Genomic DNA, 27,225 nt, shown 5'->3' with positions numbered 1-27,225 from the left:
TCAGAGAACCTGTGCCATCTTGTATTAATAATCCAGAAATTAACACTGAACGTAAAACAAAACAGAAGGAAACCTTACCCTAGAGAAAGAGTGTGTCATCTTTCCAAATACTAAGAATTCTTATTTACAATCTTTTACTTAAGGTTCAAAATACATTCATCCAATGTGACCAAGAAAAATCCTACCCCAATTTTACTACTCTAACCTCAGTTATAATAATTGATAAAAGTTCAGTTCTGAAGTTATTTTGGGTATACAATAAGCATTTACACAAAAATGCAGCCCCAACATTTAGCACCTAACAATATAGACATCTTCTGAACATTCACAGGCATACATGGTGTGAATATTTCCCTACATTAGGCAACTGATGTAGTTAAACAGTTTTGAATTGCACTTCCTCTTCCCCTCTTTCCTCACCCTCCTCATCCTAAAAACACCTTATCTTTATCAGCTATGGCTCAGTTTCCTAACTATAATCCTCTGAGTCATCTTTAACACAAAATATGCAATATCCCAATTATATTGTGGCAACTTTGATTTTATGAYATCAGCAGGAAAACAATGCAGTTGCTCTGTTTAATAAAGCCTTTGATTTTTATTTAAAAGGAGGTTTCAGGGCTTTACTAGTGAGCATGGCAATGTAAAGCGAGTTTTCTGTAGCACAAGTTTTCTGAACACTACCACATTTTATTGGGAGAAAAAAAAAAAAAACGCTGAAAATGGAAGCTCAGTAGTGTTCTTCTCCCCCCCCTCACTTTTCCAAACAGCTCACTTACAGAAAACAGACTCTGTTGTCAGAGGACTCTCCAGGTGACATTTTTAGACAGACACTCTCTGACTTTTTCTTTAGAGTGCAAAAGATGTTCTTAAGTGATAAAACAGCCTCCTAGGGCCTGTTTCTTTTCAAAAAGAAGAAAAATTCTGCCAGATTGCTTCTAGCTTAATCCCATTCATTTTACCTGTAATGACAATTGATAGAGAGTGAAAGCACACTCTGGAATACTGAGGGATCGGTTTCTTTTGCCAACAGTCTTGATTGGAAGCCAACCTGAATCATTTCTCTTCAAAGCAACAAATCAAGGAAAAATACCATGGCATCTCAAAAAAAAAGTGCACATTAAACAAAACTGATCTTCAGAGAATCCTAAAGCATAAGGTTGTTTAGCCCTCCCTCAAAACCATTACCAAAGCAAGTGTAAAAATTGGTCAGCAGTACCTAAAGATCCAGTGTGAGTGGTGGAGGGGAGGGCATAGAGAGAGGATATCACACAGCATTCAGTAATACCACCTGACAAATTTACAATAGATATGCCTAAAGGAAAAAAGTATGACAATCACGGCTATCTTAAAACCTATAGGATGTTTTTGGTCCTATTACACAAGAAAGTAATGAATTGTTTTAATGAAATCTATCATTTATTTCAGTTATGTGAGATACTTCACACTGCTGTATTCACCTGTCTGTTCCCTTCCCAGCCCTAGCATTTGAACTAATATTTATTACTACAATGGCTTTTCTTTTCTTTTCTTTTCTTTTGGGGGGGGAGGGTAACGTAAAAAGCCATGTTTTTCACAAATAGCAAACAGTGGTTGAACTAAAGCATTTGGCAGTTTATTTACACTATTAGGCTTGAAAGGCAAAATTAAATTTTATTCAAGATGTAAAGATAAGATAGCTTTAAAATGTTAGTGCTCAACAACAGTAAATAGAAACAGTCCTCTATTTAGGCTTTTTYTCTTCCATTTCTTTATTAGCAAATAATGCAGTGAAAAACTGCCTTTGCCTTCTGAGTCACCTGCAAAGTTCTTATAATATTCCTGTATCATTTTAACTAGAAGTAAGATGCAGATAGCCTCAGACTTCAAAGTTTCTACTCATTAACATACCACATACTCTACTCCAAATGTTAGATATGAATGATAATCCTGCTCGAAATTAGCTCATCATTATTATGTTGATGAGCTGGGATGGAATATCACAGACAGTAACTCCCAAATCTTTAAAGGGGGAAGTGAGGGGAAAAAACACTCCAGCACACAGACGTCTTGCACAAAATGCATGCATGTGTATAAATACCCAATTTGCTTTAGGAACAAGCAGCAAGATATAGCAAGGACAAATCCAAAGTTTATTCCACGTGTGCTACAGTTAATCAACACGTTAGGGAAGTATCAAAATCTCTACTATTAACATATGGCAAGAGTTTTATTGTTACAATACTTTGTGATAGATTAGCCCAATTGGAAAAGGCTTAAGCTGCAGACAGTGCAATTGCATTAAATCTTAATTCTTCTGGGTCACGTTCCATGAATTTCTTGCAAACTTCTATTGCATCCTGAAAGAAAACAAACAAACAAAAAAACCTTACTCAAAAAAGCAACTGAAATATAACCAAAATGGACTCTTCCATAGAGGATTACTAATTAATAATAAGAGACATTTATTTAAACTGTATTTCTGATCTGAAGTTGCCCCTATTCAAGATTTACAGTGCTCAAAAAGGCAGTAGAAGAGAACAAAAGCTGTATACAGAACTTTAATTTTTGTTACTGAATATTACTTTGTGCAACAGGTACATGTTGTTCCTCTGACTTTCCAAATGCAACTCTCAGGTTTGCCTCTACACTAGTACTGCTGTATTCAGAAACTTTTTCTTTGTCTCAAGATGAGCCTAAGCTGTGTGGGGTAAGTGAAAGATTATAAATAATTCTTTCATCTAGCTTTAGGGTGCAATATGGAAAGCACATGTTATCAGTAAAATAGAAAAAAAAAGCCACATATGGAAGAATAAAAGCTTTACCCAACTTCTGCCCCCACCTCCAAACAAGCACAAATTGCATGCACACTTTATAGAGATTAAGTCAACACTACTAAACTGTAAGAGGTTTTGTTTGTTTGTTTTTGAGTTTCTCTGRTTTCTTCCTTTTGTAAAGCTAATCCAGACTGGATACTCTAATGGTCAGATCTATGCATTGCACTCTCTCAGCTTCAACTTGGCATCATTCTACTGGGATCAAAGTTTATTTTCGCAATTAAGTGCATTCCTTTTGGATTCATTTCTCAACTAAACAGCTCCTGACACAAAAAAGCAACCAAAAGAAACCATAAAGCTAAAGGAGAATGGTTATTGGCAAGGAGGAAAGGGCACGAGAGAAAAGGTGCTGGAAGAGGATTCAACCTAGGTCCAGCATGGCACCTATCAAACTATAACTAAAGCAAAGGAAAGAAAATGAAAAATTACTATTAAGTTTTCAAACTGATCGCTTCATCTCATGTGCGACTAAGACACCAGTAGCATAGGAAAATCTCAGCACAAAAAAAAATCTGCCTGATCATCTGTTATGATCAACCCTTCAGATCTTTCATATCATAATACTCTCATCCAGAGTCATACCATGTGCATTCTGAAATATCCATTTTAAAACTGAATGAACATAATTGTCTCACCATCCCACTCACTCTACACCAACAGAACCATAAAAACAACAAGTCTGAATTTTGTTTAGCACCATTTAAGATGGTTTTCTATTCCTACCTCTAAGAAAGAATCGTCACTAGTTTCCCCATGGTTTACTGGAAATGGCTTGCGCCCATCTGTTGAAAAAAACAGGATTAAACAAAACATTTATAAAATTAAAATAGAAAAACTTCATTTTTTCAATAAAGAATAATTTAAACAGATTTTTCCTCTCTTCACTTACAAAAGTGCCACCTCATTTTTCATAAAGAATTACACAAATTATAACATGTAGCTACTGCCTGGTCTCTCTTCCATTGTTGCCTGCTTCAGAAGATACCATTATGTACAATCTGTTACATTAAAGTTTTCAATAAAATGTTACAGAGTATTTAATCATTTCTTTTTTTCTTTCTTTTTTTTTTTTAAGCTGTGAGTTGCAATTGTTTTAGCGCTGGTATAGTACTTTAGTTTCTCAGGTAGAGAAGAACAATTGAAACTACTCTTAATGGATATACACAGACTGCTGTGCATCTGTGGTCTTTGACAACTGTGATCAAGGACTCTGATCAGCAGAACAGACTACCAAACCAACCACTTTCTAAGATTTTGAAGAGCAAAAGGCATAACTGAAATATTATCCNAAAAAAAAAAAAAAAAATCAGTGAACAAACCCAAAATGATTTAGGTATTAAATATGTTCATAGCATTTAGAATAGTTGCCATAGCTAGATTTTTTTCTTTGCAAAATAATAATGCTATCACCATCAATATTTTTTAAATGCTTTTGTTTGTAGAAAACTCTAAAAATGGTTCAGGTTACTTGTGAAGAAGTAACAATATGAGAACACATGTCAGGATATCTTAAGTATTTACTAGACCAGATTCCCTTTTGGCTCTGTCCTCTCTTTTAAAGAGTTTTCCCTCCCCAAAGATTCCACTGAATTTGGCAATGTGTCTAAACTACATTTTCCCTAACTAAAAATAGATTCTATGTTAGAACACTTCTACATTTACAGTAATGAACACCTAGTTCACAGAACAAGCATGATGAGGATTTAACAATGCAAAATCCTCAGAACATGCCAGGAAACAGAACTGAATGCCCTGCACTGTTGCAAGCTCAGTTCGATTGGAATTTTTATATACATCTTGGCACAACAGCATTTTAATTCCATTTGCCTATAAATAACATTTTCTATGGCAAAAACATCATGAGCATTTAACGTTCATGTGGTTCCCTAGAGTCTGCTGCCTGCCAAAGCCCACATGCTGGCCGCAGCAATTGAAGCCAGTGAATGAAACAAAAAACCTTCTCCTGTTTTTCTACTTTCAAGTATTTTTTGCTTTCTTCCGCTAGTACAGAAAGAAGTTATTTTAAGAACAAAGGAAATAGTATTAGCATTCCACTATACAGTTGAGCTAAATGCCTCATTTTTAATGTTAGCAAAAAATGAAAGTGGATTTTATCTTGCATCATTCTTATGGAGTGGAAAATAGATAAATATGATAATCATAGTTTACAGTATGCTTTAAGTAGAACAAATTAATGCACAATGCAATGATAACATGGAAATAGTAGCGCACAGCTAAAAAATGAGCCATCCATCATTACACACAACATATTTTGAAATTTATTGTCATAAAATATTTATAATGCATCCTACAGTAGTTGCCTCACTATTTGATCTAGTTCACTGACATCGCATATACAGCATCATGGAAAAATAGAAATCTGTGTCTACTGTTCATGAACGATCACTGTTATTATTTCTTATATCCACCTTAATATTAACATAAGCATTTCTTACATATCACTTATGCCCCAGGTTTTAATTAATTTTCCCCTGTTAAGGGCATTGCTTAATAACATGTTGATTTTCAAACGGTTTTAAATCCAAAGAAATAGCAAATATTCCCACCATAAAATATTGCCAAAATTACTTTAGGAAGGACCAGAGTGACTTGCAGTTTTTAAATCCTAATCTATTTGCTAGTTTTCTGAAGCACCTGCAGCAAAACCTAGTTGCCCAGCAACATGTTTAAGATTAGAATCATTAGAGAATATTTGAGCAGAACTTGGTGCTACACAATATGAAAAAGGGGGAAAAAAATAGCTGTAAGTAATTCAGAAAACAGAGACTACTGTTTAGAAGTTAACTGTCTAGTGACCACAAAAAGGTAGATTAAGAGAATAACCAGCCTATAATCAGTTGCAGAATATTAGTATCTGCTAGTATTCTGATTACATAATTTCAATTTTAACTATAGTACTATTTAATAATATAGCTAACACTTCTGTAGTTGCCTAAAGTTTATTAATTTTTCCACAAGCAATTCAGGGACACAACTATAACAATATYTTCCTCTCTGAAAGGGTGAGTGTTCATTAATCCTTTCTTGCTTCCAAGAAAGAATTCTTCTTGGTTCCAACTGTTTGACAGAAAGCCCTCCCCCACCCCCAACACCCTCAAACAAAACCTAGGAGGCAGCTGAAAAGAACCTAAGCCCTACAAGAAATCAAATAATCTGTCACAAAAATTAATTATTAAACAAGATTACCACTTGTATTTGCTTCAAACAAATGAAGAGTGGGGATAAAAAATGTTCTTACCCAATTCATAGAGATGGCCACCTACATTAACTAATGCAATAAAGTGAAGATCTACTTTTTCATCTATACTTGGTGCCTGCAAAACAAAAAAACATAGTGTTCACTAAAACTCTTATCACAATGAAGTTAACTAGAATATATCATCACAATATGCAAAACACCTAACTATTAGATGGATAGAGGTTGCAAGTGTGAAGCACATTCTGGCTGTATGCATAATGGCGTAAGTCACACCACAGAACATTTTGAAATATAATGACATTTCCTGCAAATGCATACATCAATAAGAATCATTTCAGTAAGGTATCTGAAAGTGTTCCCAACAGTAAGTTTACATAAGAGCTTCATTTTTCACTACCAGATTACAAGTAGTATCAACTCAAATACATCAGCATTAAAACCAGATATTTATATAAATAGCAACTCCTTCACTAACCCACCTACTGTAACAAAACAAAGTGAATGCAGGACTGCACTCTGAACCTGTAGTATTTTAAAACTGAAGGTATTTGCTTAGTCAAATTAATTTTGCTTGCAAGTCACTTATAATACAGTTAACATGTTCTCCCCTCGCAAGCAGTAGAGAGAAACAGACATTCCCAGGGTATGATTCATCCATCCCAAGACATGCACTAGGTAGACAGGGAAATAATCAGAGATGCATACAGCTCCATTTGTCTCTGAGACTTCTTGGAGAAGAGCATTTGTCTCAGAGATTTCAGGGTGGTATCATAGGCATCACCACTGCATATCAAGAAAGCACTGCAGTGCAGGGACAGCACATTTGAATGACATGATACAAATGGTCACAGTTGGTAAAAATCTGGTACAGTACTGCCTTGCCAACTGCAGCAAGCAACAGCTTTCTCATGAGAAGACAAGCATTCAGTGCATGGTCCACCTGCCAGTATACTCTTCCAGGATCCACTAAGCAGGGGATTTGGAACTTCTGAGCCAAATGATGTATCGCTACTATTGGGTTCAATAGCCCAATGGTGGTTTTATTTCCTCATGAATCTGTCCAATCTCCATTTGAGTCCATTTATAGCCCATGATCCACAATACAGTTAGACAATATACGAGGGGATGGGAAAAAAGCACCTCAGTGTGTCTTGAAGAAACTATCAGGCAGCTGGCTTATGTGGAAATACATTTGATGCACTCTCTTCCTCTATATTTAAATGGAAATCTCTACTTTTAGCCTTCTGGAAATTGCTTAAAGCACCTCAGAATCTAAGAGCTTGTCAGGAACCAAGTACTGCGTAAGATGGGTTGTGGACCTTGCAGTTACATCATGCTTTCAAGATTGGGTTAAAAGTTCCCCTCTTCATGGTCATGAAGTAGGACTTCAAAAGCTGATCCAAGCTGAAGAAATGCAACAAACAGCCAAAACAATAGCGGGAAGGACAAGAAGTCAGCATAAGTACTTCAACAGATGAAGAAAGCTGAAGACCACAGCATTACTGAGGAGTTGGCCACAGCTTACAGAAATCCTGTGTGACAAGAAAAAAAGCACACAAAAAAAGAAAAAACCTCACAATCTCTCCCCACCCTCACCAATATCCATCCGCATGACCAGATAAAAATATGAGAGACTTAAATATTCTGCTTCACAGGGCCTAGAAGGAAGAATGAAGAGGACTTCTGCTACTTATGAAGAGGAGACTATCAAAGGGACACGAGCACCTTTCCACTAGAAGGCCAAGCAGCCTTTTTGCTTTATGGCACATGTGGATTGCCCTAAAGGATTTTGCTTTACCAAATAAAAAGTAAGGCCAAATAAAGTAAGGATTTCGAAAAACAAAACAAGCAGCTTCTAGAGTTTGGCTACATCAGTACTAAACTTTCAAAAAAGCCACAGGCTTCAGCAAATTCCTGAAAACCATGCAAAACAGTGGCTGACAACCAATGGGCATAACAGCAAGGGACCATCAACCAACCGTTTACATGCATCAAACCATGTGCTACAACAGCCCAAAGGTAGGCAAAACAGTCCTTGCTAATTCTCACGTTGCCACCTAATCCCAGTACAGGCAATGACTTCACAGCTGTCCACATATCAAATTGTGTCAAACTATATAGCACAAAAAGCTACTAACTAGGAAGATTAGGTTTAAGAAATTTCAGAGTGAGTGGAAAGACTGCTACCAGTTAGTTCCACTTTATGAAGAAAAATGGCTTAACATCTAAAAGCTTGCTTCTGACTACCTGGGTACAAACTGACTTAACTAGACAGCTCAAAGTATCACAATTGTATTTTCAGAGGACAAATCTCTATCTGAGATTCCCAACATTTATTTTTGCTCAAATTTAGACCAAAACACAATTGTTCCTTTGACCGTTTCGAGGCCTCTGTTCTTTGCCAACTTTTAATAAGGACCTTTTCTATAGAGATAGGTACTGGGCATGCCTTCGATGCTGAATCTATATATAGCTGGAAGATAGACAGTGGACCCATCAAGAAAAATATGATTAAGTTTTCACAGAATTTATTTAAAGAGATTGCTATTCCTATAGAATATAGCCATGGTTGTTTTTGAACTTGTCGAATCCAAATAATGTGCCTCCATTAAGTGTTATTACCACAGCCTGTAAGGAACATAGCTTTTATATTTTAAATTCACAGTTGTCATAGAAAAAAAAGTAAGTAACCTCAGAGGAAGAAAGAGCCATGCCATTTTCATCTAATGTAAATACTAGTAAATATTATAATACTAAAGAGTAGATCTGTTCCATTTCTTGAAAATGAGGCTTATTTTTGACTGACAATTATTTGCATAATACAGAGAGACAATAGGGTCTGGATCATCAAGTTGACCTATAATTTTGTATTATAAAAATATGTTGCTTAGGATTTACACAAAACAAGCATCTGGATTAAACCTTCCCCATATGATGAATCTGATTCAGAATCCCCCTACCCCTCCTGGGGGAATAAAGCAGCCATTTGCCTGCACGTGCACACACACCGGCACACACCAGCCGAATAAACTTACTTGTCAGGCCAACTTCTATTTCACTGAGAAGCTCTAGCAATTCTAGAAACAGAAGATTTTAAATTTCAAAGGGAGGGAAAGAACAGGGAATAACACCTTCAGGAACATGACTCTTGTGGTTTCCATGAAAAGCTACACCTTTGGCAAAATTTTCTGCTTTTAATAAACAGTCTCCATAAATGCTTAAAAGAACACAGAGGAGTCTCTTGATCACTCTTCTTGTCAAAGACCAGTATAACATCAATATCAGCCATGCATTGGGATTGCCTATTCCCCTGATTTTTTACTTAGTGCCACACTTAATGTGCAGAAAGAAAAAGCAGATTTGAATGATCACATGGAAGAACCATCAGGAAGGGGAAAGGCACAGGAGTCTGAAAAAGATTCATTCTCTGATCAGAATTTGGAACTAATCTCTGGGATTAAAGACATTTTTCAAGTCTTCTGAACAGCTACAGCACTCTGTGAAAGAAAATTCATATTTCCTTTCCATCCAAAAAGACAGAAAGACAAATATCTCAAGTAGCTTACATAAGCTTGAATTATGGTTTCAGTCTTAGTACAACCTGTATTGCAGGAACTTATGCCTTAATGGACATGACTTTTCCAGTTTAATCTGTTYAAGAGAAAAAAACCTCAAAAGTAACATCCAGCAAACTTGAAAGTGATTTGATTAAAAAAAAAAAAGGATGAAAAGGATAAGAAGTTAAGCAAAGTGATGATGCTAAGAATATTTTCTTAATCATAATTTGTCCTCAAGCTATTGAGATAACCCTCAATGATAACACAGTGCATCTCCATGGATTGCCAGTTTCATATACTTTACATGTTTTAGCACACAGACTGAAAGGACAACTTTCCAGCCTTTTGGTGTTTTTTCATTATTTAATATCTAATAAATATTTCTCCTTCTGCCTTCCAATGTCATTCATTCCCTTCTTAACAAGAAAAGCTTCTATTATTAATGGCATTCCAAGGTTCTCAGAAATGAGAACAAGAGTTGCTGTGCTGTCTGATTTTGGATACCAAATTAAAGGCACCTGTGTGAGTCTTGATTTTTCAGAGGATGTGACTGCCTTTCTCTGCTGACTTGGATATTCAGATTAAATAATAAACTATTGCTGACTGTTGTGAAAAGTCAATTTTAATTGACTTCTCTCAGGCTAGTACCCACTAATTCATGTTATCTCCTGTTGTTCTGAGAAATTCCTTGTTTTCACCTTTTACCACTGCCCTGCGTGCTGCCCTCTACTCACAAGCTGCTACATTCTTCATTCTTGCTGTTGCATTAATCTTCAGAAACCCAATGGCACAATCTTATGCCCAAAAGCTTGTCTACTCTTAGGCTATTTATATCAACTGGTCTAATAAAGACCATTTCATCTCCTATACAGTTCATCTTCCTAATATATTTAGACTGTTATCATCTAAAAGTTAGTATTCAATTTTCATACATTTGAAACATTTTGATCTTCAAATGTTGCTAATTTAGGACAAAACTGTTTATCCAATTTGATCTAGAGTTGGTGTCTTTTCCCCCAAAGTGCATTTTTGGGACAAATACGCAATTGGGGAAAAATGTTTCTGTCTTGCTCCCATGGATATGCTGGGCAAGCGCTCACCTCACTCAGCTTAGAACTTTGTTGAAGGACCACAATATAAAAGCAGGCTCAATATTACACGACAGATTTCAGGAAGCTGCTTCTAACTAAATCTTATCTACTGATTATTTCCTTACACTTGCTCTTGAGAGAATGAATTGAAGCAATAAACCTCAAACCAGTTCAGAAGAGTATTTTGCATTACAGATAGGTAGTGACCAAAACAAAACAAAGTTGTGTAAGTCAAGACTGGCATCAAGAGTCTCTGGTTCTGGAAAAAAAATAGGTAGAGACTGATAAGGAGAAGACAATTTTGCAGAACCTTGAAGAGTGAAAAGATACAGACGCATCGAATTCAAAGACCAAGACAAAAGTAACTAACAAGTCTAAGAAAAAAAATGTTAGGGGTTTAAATATACAGTTTTACTCACAAGGATTTATGAGAAAAGGAAAAAAAAACTATTCACATACACATTTACACAAGAGAACTTTAGATGTGGTTTGCGTTCAGTAAGTTTTGAAGTAAAGGAAGAAAGGTGATGCAATCCCCATGGCGTAGATTAGGCCTTTGTAATGTTTCCATTTTGAAGTGCAGAACATACTGACTCTATCCTTTGGCAAATTTCCTTTATCTGCCTATGAAAGGTATTTGAAACCTGGTTAAAAGTACTTCAGTTAAAACAATGACCACTGGCATGACGATCACAAGTTTCAGCAAGATTATTTCTGGCTCATTCTCACTGAACAGAGACATCTCTATTCACACTCAATATACTGCAGTAAGTTGGCTGTATCTGGAATGCTCTGGAGCTTCACAGCCTAACATACACGTAACAGCTTACTTCAGATCAATGTAGCCCTTGTCCAGACTACAGAAAAGGAATTTACAAAAGAAAGGTGCGAAGGGACTATCTAATTGGGAGTGCTGACCCACAGAATGGATATGAAGTTCCTTTGCCAAACATTGTTTTATATATTTTTCTACCATGCTGTCCCTTTAAAGCTTATTAACTCCTTTATGCCCCACTTGCAGCTAGAACATGCAAGTGCCAAGTTAGATAGGATTCCAGGTTGCTGGATGGAAGCACTTGGTTTTGAATGGGAGGATGTCAAGCAAGAAACTGAAATTCAGAGGTGGGGCCCAGAGTATCTAGATTCAGGAGGATTATTCAGCAGTGTGCTGTTCTAAACAGCTATTTCTTGTTTTTAAAAAAGAGCAACTTCAGTCCAACACAGAAATTAAAGGTCGAGTAGCTGAGATGAAAAAACAGAGCATGGTTTCCCATTTGAGAAGTGTAAAGAAGAAGATAGAATTAGGAGATTACCATGACCTATAAAAGGCAGCAAGATGATCCCAAGGCAAGTAGAGATTCTAAACTAAAAGAACAGATGAGGTAGAAAAATAAGAGATAACATGTGTTGAGGAAGGGTCAACAACAATGAAGCATGTTGTTATCTAAGGCTTAAAAACTCACTGCATCTACTGCCATTTATCAGGTTTGCATAGAATATTTCAGTACAGTATTTTCAATATTTTCTCTATTACGTGTCCTTAGCCATCTGAAGACTTCATCAAGTCAAAGAAATCTTTTGAGAACAGAAAGTAGTTTTATTTAAGGAGCAGAAAGTCAGTCTCCCACCACTGACTTTTGCTTTCAATTCTGAAGAAATTTACTGTCTGTCCATCAATGTTTATGTAGGAGAACTGTATTTATAACTACAAGGAAGTTCAAATTTATTTTAAACATAATGTACAGAATGTTTTTCCCCCCGCAAATTTAAATGAAGAGGATTCTGAATAAAAGCAATGCTAAAACATTTTCATACAATACTCAGACCAATGCAGCTGCACTGTATGTCTAGCAGAACAATCAGTTCTGTAGTAACACTACTTCGTTGAAGCCATGATGTTTTAGGGGCATAGACAGGACAAAGGTTGAAGGTAAAGGTATTTCCCCCCCCCCCAATTAAACCAACTAAGATCCCTTTAATGACCAAAAGCCTATTTTTTCCAAGTTATACTAATTACATATAGTTCATATGTTCTTGATGGTACGCTGTACAAAAGCGTAAAGACAAGAATAACCTTTTAGTTACCAGTAAGTGTCAGACTGTACATTGTATTCAGTGATAAATCTTTGCTAAATAAAATCTTTGCTAGATAAATCTAAGTGGAATTAACAAGTAATATCTTAAAAAATCAATTTTGGCAGCACATTTTTGTATTGCCAGACACAGTTGTGTTGAAGGTCACTTATTTTCTGAACGAAATTATAATTTAAACATATTCCAAACAAATGCTCACTGCTAATGGATAACTATTTCTTTAGAAATACTCTGAAGTAACCCTCCCCCCCTCAAAAAAAAGGAGGGGGGGAAAAAAAAAAAAAAAAGAGAGACTCAACTTGCAAACACCGGTCATCTAGCACAATCACAATAGACTACGCTGTAACTTCCATCCTTGGTTAAGTCATGGCTTATTTAGTGTTGAAGTAAACTCATAATCTATTAATGTAGTTATTATAGGTAGCCAATCCCAAGCTCAAAAGTTTTCTCAGTAAGTCTTTTGTTAACATCAAGCTTCAATATGTCATATTCATACAAGATCCCAGTTTCAAATCACAGAAATATAACATCGTAGAATTTTCAAAGTTTTGCTAAACAAACAAAAAAATCCCCGGGTAAAATGTCAGAGGTTTGCCAATGTTCATGGCAAAAATGTTTAAAGCAGAAAAAAAAAAAAAAAAAAAAAAAAGCGCATGAGCTGGGGAGAACTTAACTGCATGTTTAGCTCTGTGTTTCCTAAAATCTTAGGTTACTTAGCTAGCCCCAAACGATAACATCATGGTTCAAAGCTGGACACTTAATAATAGTAATTATTATTCATAGGAAGAGAAAGGAGGCTGGGAAAAGGTTCATCTTGAGATACTTATCAGGGTAAAAATATAAAAGCTAAACAGAAATGGAAGTATTTTGACACTAATTTTTAATAGTAATAATACATTAAGAATTTCCACATCTGGAAAGACAGATCTGTATGGACTAGGGAATTATTTGGACCACAGTCAGAATACTTGTTTCACCTCAGTAAAAGATTCACATACCTCAAATAGAAATTTCTAGTAACATAGCAGAAACGTGATTGTTACAAAAAAAATTTAAAATAAAACCATTGTCCAATTTTAAGAGCATTCAGTTCTAAATATCAAGGGGTTTTTTTGTGCCTACTGAAAGAGTGATGACTTTAAAAGTAGCATGAAATCCCTCTAAAGCACTCTTTCAGTTTAGTGATTCTGATGGTGGTCATAGTGCAGTTTAGAAATATTAGCTATTCTGTGCATGTGTCATTTTTTTTCCTGCTTTTTCAAGACACATTTGTTTCCTGTGGGTGAAGGAAAAAAAAAAAGTTTAAGTATGCCATTTGATGAAAAGACTATCTGTTAGAATGTCTTCATCTTCAACCAGAAGGTAAGATCTAGAAACTGGATAAAGAAACAGATGTCACGTGAAAAGGTAAGCCAGCCCACTGAGATTAGAGAAAACACTTCATCTTTAGTGAAACACTGAGGGACTATTAAGCAAGACTTAGAATGGAAGAAAATGAGACTAGGTTTGGGATACCAGAACATAAACCAAGTCTCAAACACAGAAGAGAAAATATCATATGACAAAGACTTAGAAGCCCCTTGGTTTAGCAGATCCAAATGAGAGATCATGAAGATGAGGTGAAGAGAAGAGGCTGGATGTAGAGCCTATTGGGGGGAAAAAAAAAGCCACTTCATGAACAGCAAACTTCATCTATGCTCTGAAAATGATTTGGTACATGTGCTGAATCAAAAATATTTGGACAGCAAAGCATGGAGTGATGTACTTTTGCTGTCCAACATGGGGGAAAGAAAAGAGAAAGAAAGAAAAACCTCTAAGAATGGTTGAGAAAAGACTCCAACAAAAAATGATGCCTTGAAGACTGAAGGTTACATGGCAGAATGCCAGTCATGTCAGAGTAAGAAAAGACTGAAGATGGACTACACTTACAACAGAATGAAGCCCAACAGATGGAAGGCGTATCAAGGGCCGCCAACGACGGAGACGGATTGAAGGACTGGTTGCTTTTGCAGGACCTACATGATTACGTTTGGCCCAGGAGAGGGATGCAGAGTGACACAATGGTGAAGCCTTCGTTCTGCTGTGGCTAACCTGAGGCTGCGATGAGGATGGTGGTGAAGACAGCGAGGACGATGACGACTACATAAATATTAAAAAAGAACATACTTAGCCCACTTAAACTTGAATTAACATACCTAAAAAGGCAACTGCAAAGATGTCCACTGTTCATTACACTGTGCTTTAACTAATAAAGTTTACACAGAAAATAACCAAGAATGTGTTGGATTTGAATGAGATGACAAAAGAGCAATGAAGATAAGGAAAGACATGGTCCATATCTGAAGTTTACCATCAGATAAGATAGAGGTTATTCACACCCAGTGAACTTCATAATTTGAACCCAAGTTAACTGATTCATGAGAGATAGTCTGTTAGTAAGTGAGGAAGAAGGGGATTGAAATAACATCTCATGGAAGGAATAGTTGAAAACAGAGTGATCAATCCTGTCTACAGCCACAAAGACTACTAGGAAATTTTTTTGTCAATTTAAGAGAGCTAGATTGCGCTACTCTGGGACTTCAAATTAATCAACTAGTGTAATGGATCCCAGAGTTTCTTTACTGTTCCAATTCTAACATAAAAGGATAGCAAAGGAAAAGGGAAGCTTACCGTGGTGAGGTATGAAACTTCCTAAGTTTTTCACCTATTCTTCTAAAATAGCAGGCCAGTGGCAGTATTGCCATTAACACTCAGGATCTCTTTAGTATCCGTGGAAGCAGTAGGACTATGTTAAACCATTCAAATAGTTACTATTAGAAGAAAGACCACAGAAGTATTAAAAATGACTCTCAGTTGCAACGGACAAAATTATAGTAATATATTAAGACCAGAAAGAACCATTGTGATGATTTAGTTTTGATCTTCTGTCCCACATGGGCCACAGGACCAATCAACTTTTGTTTGAACTAGAACATATTTACAAAACAAAAAAAGTCAAGCTTAATGATTTATTGACTACCAAAATAAATCAGAACAAGCCGCAATTTCAGTCAATCCTGTCCATAGCTAGAGAGCCAGTAAGTAATGTTTTCATATAGTTTATCAAATACATTAGGCACACCAGTGCTAACTAAAAGGCAAGCTTGCTACTCCTAYTTAATGAACATGAGAAGAATGGATTACATAAGTCCTTCTAGCCATGATGTCAAACCAGGGTCTCACATTCAGCTTATCATCCACCATAACTTTCTCCTCTCAGCTCATAAAATCCCCACTGTCATCTTCCATCTTTCAGAGAATCCCTCACCTCTCTCATACATTGTTCATCACCTCTTGTGCTAATTACATGTCCTTTATTTGACCTCAGAAAAATACAGTTTCGTTTGAAGCTAACTTAAAGGGTAATCCAGATTGTCCTGTGTCAAAGTCTTGTGTTCACCATTAATTTACTGTCTCCTGATCTTTACCTTATCTGCAGATTCTGAGTTGCACTTTTACATATCCACGTTACTGATAGAACCAATCCCTGCAAGGTCCCATTAGAAAACATACTTACTCAGTGATGATATTCCACTTAGCTTCACTGAGACCTGCCAGCTGCTTGTGAATTCATTAAAATTATGTAGGCAGAATAGAAACTGCAGTTCCACAAGATATGTCCAACAACGCACTCAATGGGACAATTCTAGACTACAGAAACTGAACATTAGATAGCTTATCTGAAAAATTAATTTTCACTTTCTTTAATCAATAAGTGCCAGTCAAAAATAATAAAGAAAATAAGTATTTTGAAGCATTTCACCTTCTTTTCTGTTCAATTTTCATTTTTTCCATTTCCTGTCAAGACGGGGGTAATATTTTTTTTTTTCTGCTTCCATATTGTTGTCCTTAAAGAACAAGGGCAAGGATAGGAGTTCTTCACAGAGAATAAGCATGAAGTACGGGAACAACTACAGAGCTCAGAGATAAGCATGCATGAAGTGTTATCAGGTCTTATAACCTGTCTAGAGAACACAGTTTTGTACAAGTTAGGCAGAGGTTCTCTTCTATTAGACCCTCATGTAAAACAGGATTTTCAAGCATTCTGATCTGTTCCTAGATCTCAGCAATTCCACAGAAATTAGAACTAAAACCAAAAAAATCCAACCCCCAAATGTAACCATAAAAAGAAATGAAAAAAGAGGAATTTAGCAATGACAGTACTTAGAGTCAGAGAAACTTAGAGGAGTTTAATGGCTATTATAYGCCATCTGTACTACTGAAGATTTGTTTTTTCAAATTCTTCACATGAAGAACTGATTTAAAATGAAACATTTTGCATTTGGATAAAATATCATATGGCTCATACTGTTTATGCTCAGCATGCCTAAGAAAATTCTAAAAGATGACTGACAAAACGCTGCTCCTAGAAGTCTTCGCACTCCTTGGACCTCCCTATAGACAAGAGGAGCCTGCAAGATTAGAAAATGCTGGGGGACAGAAATTTAAGGGTCTTGCAAACTGGAAAGTTTACAATAAAAGCCAAGATGGACTATTAGGTTTTACAATTTTGCAAGCTTCTGCTATCAAAATAGACAAGATTGTTAGTCTTCCTGGAATCTGCAAGTACAGTAATTGCTTACTTAGAAATAGTAAAAGAAATAAAACAAAACAAAAAAACCTTGAGAGAAGGAATTTACTCTGGCTTTGGTACATTCCATTGACAGGAAATTGTTTAACTTCATACTTTTGCTCTGAAAAACTATCATTTAGCATTCCTGGCATAACTGATATGAAACCATGAATGAGAAACTGAATAATACCAATTTAAGATTTGTTTCATATTCCAGGGATGGCCAAGTATTTTGAAAGATATGTTAAATATGGTAATGAAAGTCAAAAAGGCTTTGTAAAAACAATGCCTCACCTCTGCCATCCTTAATGATTGCATTTATTTGTTTTTGACTAATTTTGTTAAAATAGTGAGAATGTTAAATGCCCCTTAATACTGACACCAGAAAGGACTCAATATTCTCAAAACCAGCTTTAGAATGCAATCTACTACAACTATTAATAAACTAAAATAACTTACTTTTTCTAGGTCAGTATCTTCCCTCATTTTAAAGTTTCATTCACTGAATCTTCTTATCCTTTATTTCCTATATTAGGAGGTCCCCCAGTGACATCGACCAAGGCTTAAAGAAAGTTTCTCCACTTGAAAAGGTGCTTTTGCATTTTAAGAGTGAAGTTTTGATAGACAGAATGCAGGAATTCTAGCAAGGCAAAGTTACTTCTGGGCTTCTGTCTAATTAACATGGCTGCAATAGCCATAAAATTTCATTCAAAGTTAGTTTATAACTTTTGCCTGAATAAAAAGCATAAATTAAGCTGTGTCATTTTCAATTGACTATTAGATGTACAAAAATAAAATTACATTTTTCAATATTAATATGAAATTAAATTCAATATTCTAGTATCCTGAATTTGGAGATGCAAGTACTACATTTCACATTTAATTTAAAACAGGGAAGACTATCGTAACTTTAGACGCTATTCAAACAAGACTGGCAAACTACAGTCAAAAGAGAATTACAGACTAACTTCACAACATGAGAAAATCACAGGMGTATGCTTTAGAGCAGAAAAACTGTAGCAGGTCAAACAGCTGAAGTGGTAAAACAAAAAACCCTGAAATAGAATTGTATGTTATTATCATATATGGCAGTAAGCATATTAAGTTGATAGTTTGTAAAGTAAAAATACATTACGAAGTTAAATTTCATGGAGCTGGTCCAAAAAAGGGAGTTCAGGCAATTAACTTCTGCCTCAACCCAAAACTCATTCCTATGTATACCTGCTATTAAATCCTAAAGCCATTTTACTAAGATCTCAAGAAACACCTATAGAGTTCCTCAGGCACCAAGGGCTGTGCCTCTTTGCATGCCCAGAAGTGCAGAAGTTTGATAGTGCTGAATAGCCTGGGACCCACTTCATGCCTAGACCTGTCAGGCTTTAGAAACAGGGCATCTGCCTGCTCATCTCACTTGGGGAACTCAAGCCAGCAAAATATCCTGGTCCATGTCTAATGCACTGAAGGTCTGACAGGACTACACTTATCAAAGATAAAGTGCCATTGCATAACTGTTTATTTGCAAGTAGAAATACTGTTTAACACTGATGAATTTACTAGTGGTTACAAAAATTCATCTATTCAGAGGCTCAAATTCAGGACACCCTCTCACTGGAAAGGCCAAGCCCATGCCACATCCCTCTAAGGAGGCTGCCCTATCTATCAGCTGATAAACTGTGCCGAGACAGGGGCTAACTTCTTCCCTCCATTTTGATGTTGTGCCACTGAGTAGAAAGAAATGCCATTTTCACTGGGAGAGAGATGAAAGGAGGCTTGATTGCATGCCATCATCGCTGGGGTACTCACTTGGGAAACAAAGAGGTAAAATACTGTTAGTCCTGGTCTCTGCTTCCAGAGTTAGTCACATATATATCCCCAGGATCAGAGACACTGCCACACGATTGCGTGTTCTGCCTGTGCTCAGCTGAGTAGATCCATGAGTGTCCAGTAACTCCTCCTGATAAACTGAGCCTACGTGGACTGGTTACACAGTACACATACTACAAACTCAGTAGCAGAGATAGGGGTAGGTTCAACTGACATTAAAAACTGTAACTTTTCCAGCTATATGGGCTACACAAGAATTGTTTTAGTTTTAAGATTATACTCGGAAAAARTGTACTTAACATTGTCTTTTCTGCTCCCCCCCACACCTTTTGAGGGTTTTATGTGTTTTGCCAAAGTAATTGCTCCCAACTGCTTAAATGCAATGTCTGCATTTCAGTTCAGAATGTAATACATATGTTTTTTCCTCCTTAGAAGTCATTGCCCCATTTTTTCCCCACGCAAATTAAATCCATGCCTCACTCAGTCTGAAAACATCTTCCTCCTCCTCCTCTCACAAATTTTCAACCTTTTTATAGAATTTTAAGCTATTTTGGTGGTGGCAGCAAAATCTCAAGAGATGGATGTCATGTTCCCTACAGCCTTTTATAAAAAGGCAGGCAGGCAGACAGGTGAGAGCTGCCTTAGGAACCGAGTGCTCCACAGAATCAGATACTGCTTCATGAGCTTATCTACAAGAATACACCACAAAATTCACATAAGCAAGAGACATTATGAATATTTCAACTTCAGGAAAAGCCTTGTTCCTAACTAGAACTTCAACAGGCACAACAGAAACCTACACAACATGTAAATTCTTAGGAAGTCAAGGTTCAGGAATTCCACTGTTCATAGATCTACTTGTTTTGTCGACATTACAATTATCAGCATTAATATATATTAGAACTTGGATTACAATTTTTAAACTGAACCAGGCTGCATATGCCAGCTGAACAAGTTGCTCACCAGTAAGTTTAATTAGTGTTTCTGTAACCGGTAAAGAGAAAGTCTTTATAGTATTCTCCATGTCAATTCAACTCACAATTAAGAATGGAAAGGATCCAGAGACTAATACTTGGTTAGACATATGGGTTAAGACATAGCCTAAAACAAGAAAAATACTGGAGATCAGAGCACCCAAAAAGCCCTTTCCAAAATTAGTTACAATTTAAGTTATTATATGCTCTCAAAAGAATCTCCCTCCGAAGATCTGAATTTAAGTTCTATGGCCCATGTTAGGCAAAAGTCAAGCTAGATTATCACAATGGTGACTTCTGTGATCAAAAATTAGTGGAGTTGCAAAAAATACAAAATTCCAAATGTTAGGGAGCTCTGCAAAATTTAAATTAACTAATTAGTTTACATATGCTTCTTAAACAAATTAAACAGCAGTGCTGCACACCAACTATCATATTTTTAGTGTGTTTCCTTAAGGAAACTCAGTCGATGCAACATCAGTTCTCCAAGTAATTTTAGCCCACTGACTAGCTTCAGACATACTATTATCTTTAAGGTTATCATTTTACTAAGTTCCTGTAAGTTTTTTTTCAAAATTAGTGGTCGGATAAAGGAGAAGAGCCAAATTAGTTTCTCTCCTGCCTGAGGGAAAAGGCTTCAGTATGAACTCACCCATTAGCTGTCTTGAACAGCCTTTTTAAACATCAGTGAGCAAACACACAGCTGGAATCTGCTACTTACTACCTCCTACATATGGAGTGCAAGACAGCACTGAAGTGTTATGGGCTGGAGAGATGCAAAAGAACTTATGGCAGTTGGTTGGTAGAGATGCAGGATGCAAAACAGTAAAAACGTTTTTTTTACTTTCACTTGTGTTTCTTTTTTTTCTTGCATACTTGTTTTTTTTAAATTCATGAGCTGCTTTATGGGTGCGAATATCCTCTATAGCTCTGTTTCATCCTAAGAATCAGAGTTTATACAGATTTTACAGAGTTAAACATAAGACTCAAAATAGCATCTCAGAGCAATATTATATTAATGACTTACTAGTTATTTGCTCAGTACAGAGTATAGAAATTAGATTGATGCATGTCTCTCAGAGGCTGACACCTCCAGGTGTCACCTGGCAGAACCAACAGGGCAATGCAATGAATCAAATGACTAACCAAATGTAACTTCCAAAGTATTTCATGGAAGCTTTTCTAGTAAGCTCATTCTTACACTTTTTACTGAGCAAGCTGTGTAAAAGTAAAACCTACAGTTAACATTTTTAGGCAACATCATCTCCTTTATGGGAAAAGTTAGATGCTTGTTCTGTAATGCTGAACTAGACAAAAATCATTTTAGAAAGTTATAGAATTTATTTTATATTCTCCTGAGATACAACCATTTCTTTACAAGACTGTATGAATTATTCAGAAACATCAAGAAATACAGACTACCTCAAAAAAAATCCCACCATATGTTCTTGGCATGAGTGAAAGAGAAGCTCCTTTATGTTTCTTCTCTAACAATAAATTGTAATGCCCTAGGGAGCCAGGGATCTTTGAAAGTTTAAACTTTACAGCAGCTGAGAACAGAGCACATTGACTCTGCTCAGTTCTTGCCAAAGTTAGCGACTGTTACTGTGATCAAAGTCTAACTTGGTGCATTCCAAAAAACATTACAGTTCTCAGGGCATACTAAACAAGTTTACAGACTATAGTTTGCAGTTATGGTTTGAATTAGTTGAGGAAGAAATCAAGTTGTGGTAGCTTTTTTTTTTTTTTTTTTTTTTTTTTTTTTAAAGTGGCTGCCAACTTCAACTCTTGTGAAAAACATTGCTGGTCATACTTGTGAACCTTAAGTATATCTAAGTACACATATTGATGTGCACAAGTATTTCAGTCTTTTGTGAACATCTGAGACCAGTTCTTGCTTATTACTCTTAAACTGACAGAGTCAAACAGCAGTTTTGATTTTCAAAGCCTAGTTTTTTTCCTCCATCAGTATTTTTGATCATGGTCCAACGTGGCACAAGAATGCTGTTTCCATTTGAAGTGGCAGCTCAGATGCAGCACCTCAGACTGCTCAGTTCACAGCTTTCCTCGCTTAGCTGAACATATAGTTCTTGTAGCTGAAGCTGTCAGAAGGTATACAGATGTATTAAGCATACAAGAAAGAACAAACAGGAAGAGCTACAGAATCAAAGGCAGTATTTTCTCTGCTCCCCAAAATAGTTGGCATAATAGAATGTATATAAATATATATATTACATACAAAATACAAAGAGTTCTGTTTTCTTATGTCTTCCATAATAACTAGTAACTGAACCACTGTAAGCTAAACTTCACTAATTTGACATTCTCAATAGCTTCTAAGGAAGGAAAAGAAAAATAGAAATCTGACAGCTCCTAATTTTCTCCTAAGAATTTGAAGCATCAAAACAAAAGCTCTTATAACACTCTAACCAGTAGCAAATACACAGGTATTTCAAGCGGCCATTTGACTTGTATTTATTTGGTTCGTTGAAACATTAGGTTTATTCTGAGCTAGAGTGCAGTAACATTTAAGGAAGTAAACTTCCTAAAGATACAGACTACAAATCACATTCTGCTAACCATTAATGTATAAACCATGCTGAAACTCCCGTCCCAAAAATATCAACTTCAAACACAGAAGTGTTTCCATATGCCACAAGTATCACAAGACATAAAATTGGCTATACCATTTGAACTTTATAACAAAAAGTGATATGGAGAGTCATGTGTCAGCAGTTAGCGATACCTTGATGTTGCACAACATAGCCTGTTAATTACTTAACACCACAACTACCTGAGTTTTTGCTGTCCTCAACAGCAAAAACTGATCCAAGTCTAGGCTATTAAGTTTCCTTTTCTGTTTTCCCAGAAATGTGCTTCTAACACCTTTGTGCCAGCATTAGCTCCCATGAGATCATAGGATGAGCTGGTTCAGGAAGCTGGTACAAGACAGAAATTATTTTATGTAACCTGAAAATCCAGACCAGATTGATTTAAGCTGCCACAGACACACACAGCTGGCTAAAACTTCAAACACTGTTATCCATACGGACATGAGTTAAACACTTCAAAGCCTTTACAAATGCACAGACTGAGTATAGACTATTCTCTAGATAGAATTCCTTCACTAAAGACAAATTAGTCTTTTAAAAAGTACTTTATATGGCATAGCTTTCCATTTTCCATACTGCAGACTTGAGCTGTAAGGAAGCATAGTCGCAAAGTAGATGTGGATGTCAGTAATAAGAGCAGAACAAAATACCTCACTACTCACATTATTATAGTCTAACATTAAAAAGAATCCTTTATTTCAAGAATCAGTATAGGTATTACTTTCTACCTGGAATAACTGTTCTCAGGCTACCACAGCAAGTGATTTAAACAACTTCTACTGGTTTATTTCTATAACATGTAACTTCACATTTTCCTCCTTCTCTCCCACTCTCCCAGAAAACTATTATTAATCAAATTGAGGGGGCAGGATTTAGGTTTTTCTCCAACTCTGAATTTAAAAGGTCTAGTTGCTCTGCAGAAGAATGTAAACCTGGAAATCACCCCTCATTGTGCTGAAATTATTGCCTGTTTTCACAAAACTCCCCACTCAGATTTTCTGATCTATTATTTGAAAATAGTCAGTTACTGTGATTGTCCAGAAAGAAAGCAATGCAAGACAGTAAGACAAAAGAGTTAGAGATCAACCTAACCCTGATCAGTATACAATTTAATTGCTATTTTCCCCTTTTTTCACTACAATTTTTTCATTAATGATTGTTATAAGTTAGTTGTTTGTCTAGCATCCACAGACTGTATTGCTTTTTTATTATTTTTAATAAAGCTTTTAAGAGAGCGTATGAGAAATTAAGACTTGAGATAGCATATGGTTTCAACAGTTCCTGAACTCTTTGGGTGAACAGGAAGAACAAAAAACCAACCAACCAAAAAAAACCCCAAATACTGCTCAGTAAGAAGTGACAATAAGGATAAGCTTAAGAGCTTGTGCAGTTCTGCAAAAAAACAGTTTGTATTTTCCACATTTTCAAACATCCCATATATTATAAACAAAAGTACATGCCCAGCAGAAGACCATGAAAGATTAAAGATGACACTTCAGCCAAAAGATCTTGAGCAGCTGGCAACTATTCTACCCTCATCAATAGCTGCCTTTCAGGGGTTAGCATAGAGAAAAGAGAAAGCTATAGTCTAAAAAGGTAGCGATCTGGAACATAAAGAAAGTTTTCCTTTTTGTTCCCAAGAGCACGGTCATTGTCGCTGGCAAAAGTATCAAAGAAAAGGACAAAAAAATTCTCTAGCTTCGGCTGAAATCTGAAAGCCGAGAACCTGGTCTTGATGCCACCGGATCTTATCCAGCTTCATCTTTAAGATCTAGAGCCTTTTTTGGCTGCCTTGGATATGAAATACCTGTCACTTGAGAAAGTATTTCAGCAACWTGAATTTTAAACAAAAAGACTGTTAAAAGAAATCTTACATTCAGCTGCCCTCATTCGAAATGGCACTTGACCATGGGACCAGCATCAAATCACCCTTGAAACCCCCGAGAATAACACCATGCTTCTCCAACAGAATAATTCACAGATCTTTCTCTTGGCTAGCCTAAAGTAAACTTTAAACAGACTTACATTTTTTAACATGAAAATACCTGTAGGACTGCTTTATCTATTTTTTTCTTCTGTTCCAACAGAAAAATAAGTCATGGAGCTACAGATTCCAGCAGTCTTAAAGAACTTGAATCAAATGCAGCCTAAAATTTGGCCTAGAGGAGAAGCTCAAGTTAACAATACTTAAGTTGCAAACTTGAAGAAAATTAGTTCAATTTCTTGAAAACTGTACTTTTCTTCAAAATATGATCTCTGAAAGGACAAAAAGACTTCTCTATTCATAAGAAAGGATTTAAGTAGTTCAACAAAATTTCAGGGAACTTAATTAAAACATCAAGTATTTTGATTAAAAAAAAAATCATTTCTAATCCAGTCTATAGTTTGCCTGCAAAAATTTTTGAATTTGTTACCAAAAATTATACCAAGTGGCTACGAACACAACCTTTTTTAAACTAAGCAAATGAATCATAACTATCAAACTTGGTAAGCTTCTTAAAGCATCCATCAAGGCAGAACATTCTGCATCTGTCAGCTTCGATCCCTTTGCTTAGCAATTCATCTTAATATTTCATCTAAATAGAGCACACAGTGATAAATCCCACTGTAACTCTTCTCTTCCAGCAGTCACTAATTGGAATGTAGACTCTGGTAGGCCCATAATACTAATTTCCTGCCAAACATCTTTTTAATAGCACTTTTCTTTAAGATATAAGAAATTAAAATATAGGTCTGATTACAGACTATTCTAAAATAGAACTGAGTCCTAATCAAATAAATGAATAAATGAAATACACAGATCCTGGAAAGACAGAATCATTTTACTCGCATTACTTCTAACCTTTTATTTCTAGGCAGACTTGCTTTATTTCCAGGTTTGAAATACCCACATACATGGAACAGAAGTAAAAGCAGAAAATCCACTAGCGTATTGTAAAAACTAAGAATCCACTGAGATGATTAAAAAAGCTTGAAGATTTAGTGAGATTGTCAGGAGCAATCAACAAATAAAGGTTTTACTTACAGCATTAAAGGCTGAGTTATCAAATCATCTGCATCAACTCAGAAATCAGAGCACAAAAAAAATCATCAGATGAAAACCTGTCTGTATTCTTTGCTATTTTTAAACTTCCACATCTCAAAATTCCAGAAAATTTTACTTTCATCTTATGACGCTGTAGATCAATATGTGATGCTGTGTTTTGTATGGAGGAAGAGGAAAGGCAGCATTTTGTAAGCAGCTGCATTCATTCCTAACCACATCAGCACATCTGACTGCCACACATCTTACTTTCAGGATTCTGCCCTAACACTGTTGAGTTTAAGCAACATTTTCAGAAGAATTTGCATGGACATTAGTGCACAGCACCTACTTGAGAGACCAACCCACTCAGGGAGCAGGCTGATCTTAAGAACCACCCAAGCCAAAATAGCAGGCCTACATGTTTTCTTAACTCTTAATTTTGTTGGACACCTGGAAAAGACTTTCTGCTTGGAAAGCTACGGCACTTACTGTCATTAAGCAATTACCTAAGCCACTTTATCCAAAGGAAGCATTTCTGTGCAAAATGGCCTCACTATTCGGGGGAGGGGGGGACAAAACCCAAAGACATAGGAAGGGAGATACTTTCCAGTGTTCTGAAAGGAAGGTTTAGTTTTCAGGAAAGTCATCCTAAAAATAACAGATATGCAAGACAAATTAGATCTTCTGTCTTGTTCCAAAGGTGCTAGACATTATCAACTTGCCCCTCAGGACAAGTCCATATTCTTTGAATGATGTGCCTATAGTAACTTCAGTAACATCAAGAGCATGCTGTGCATCAGTCCCTTCCACATTTCATGAACAGGTATACAGCAACATTCAAGATGTACCACTGGCAGGAACGAGAACAGGAGATTAACTCACCCCAACTCTCAGTTATACTTCTTAGCGTATTCAGGTTTCATGTATTTTATTTTGCTTAGAAAGAATTATGCTTTAGATCAAAGCAATTCTTCCTGTACAGAGGAAAAGGTCTTGCTGTCAACTCATTGCAGCAGAAAGATTTGCTTTGCTTTCTTCTGGAGTGCGCAGAAGACAGCATAAGTCATAAAAAGAAAAGCAAAGCTCACCAACAGCACTTAAAAAGCAACAGATGAGCCAGTGGAGTCAAAGGCAAACAAAGGAGGGCTCCTGCCTTTGCCAGAGAGGGCACTAACAGCAGTCTAACCAATTTTCTTTCTGTGGAACAGACACAGAAATCTAACTCAGAAAGATGGGAAACTGCCTCAACATGACTGACTGCCTGGGGAACCTTAATATCCACTTGCCCCTCTAAGCAAAAAACATCCCCCCCCCCCCAAAAAAAAAAAAAAAGTTTCAAACATAAAACCCCACAACACACACACACTGGAGAAAAAAAAAATACACTCTTCCCTAAAACG

At 36.2% G+C, this 27,225-nt stretch overlaps 1 protein-coding gene across 1 annotated transcript in view; it reads right to left on the bottom strand.

Moving 5' to 3' along the window:
* Window positions 1-2,109: 2,109 nt before the first annotated feature.
* The window catches only part of UCHL3 (ubiquitin C-terminal hydrolase L3), a 43,155-nt gene continuing 18,039 nt past the window's right edge, over window positions 2,110-27,225 (bottom strand). Inside the window, exons 7-9 of the mRNA XM_026084616.1 lie at window positions 6,076-6,151; window positions 3,540-3,598; window positions 2,110-2,339 (exon numbers count right to left, since the gene is read on the bottom strand). Coding sequence (XP_025940401.1) covers window positions 2,256-2,339; window positions 3,540-3,598; window positions 6,076-6,151 — 219 coding nt within the window. The 3' untranslated portion in view covers window positions 2,110-2,255. The remainder of the gene's footprint in view (window positions 2,340-3,539; window positions 3,599-6,075; window positions 6,152-27,225) is intronic.

This window comes from Apteryx rowi, unplaced genomic scaffold, assembly GCF_003343035.1.
Source record: "Apteryx rowi isolate R43461 unplaced genomic scaffold, aptRow1 scaffold_649, whole genome shotgun sequence".
In the NCBI taxonomy this organism is placed as follows: Eukaryota; Metazoa; Chordata; class Aves; order Apterygiformes; family Apterygidae; genus Apteryx; species Apteryx rowi.
This window is presented reverse-complemented; position numbering and strand designations above follow the sequence as displayed.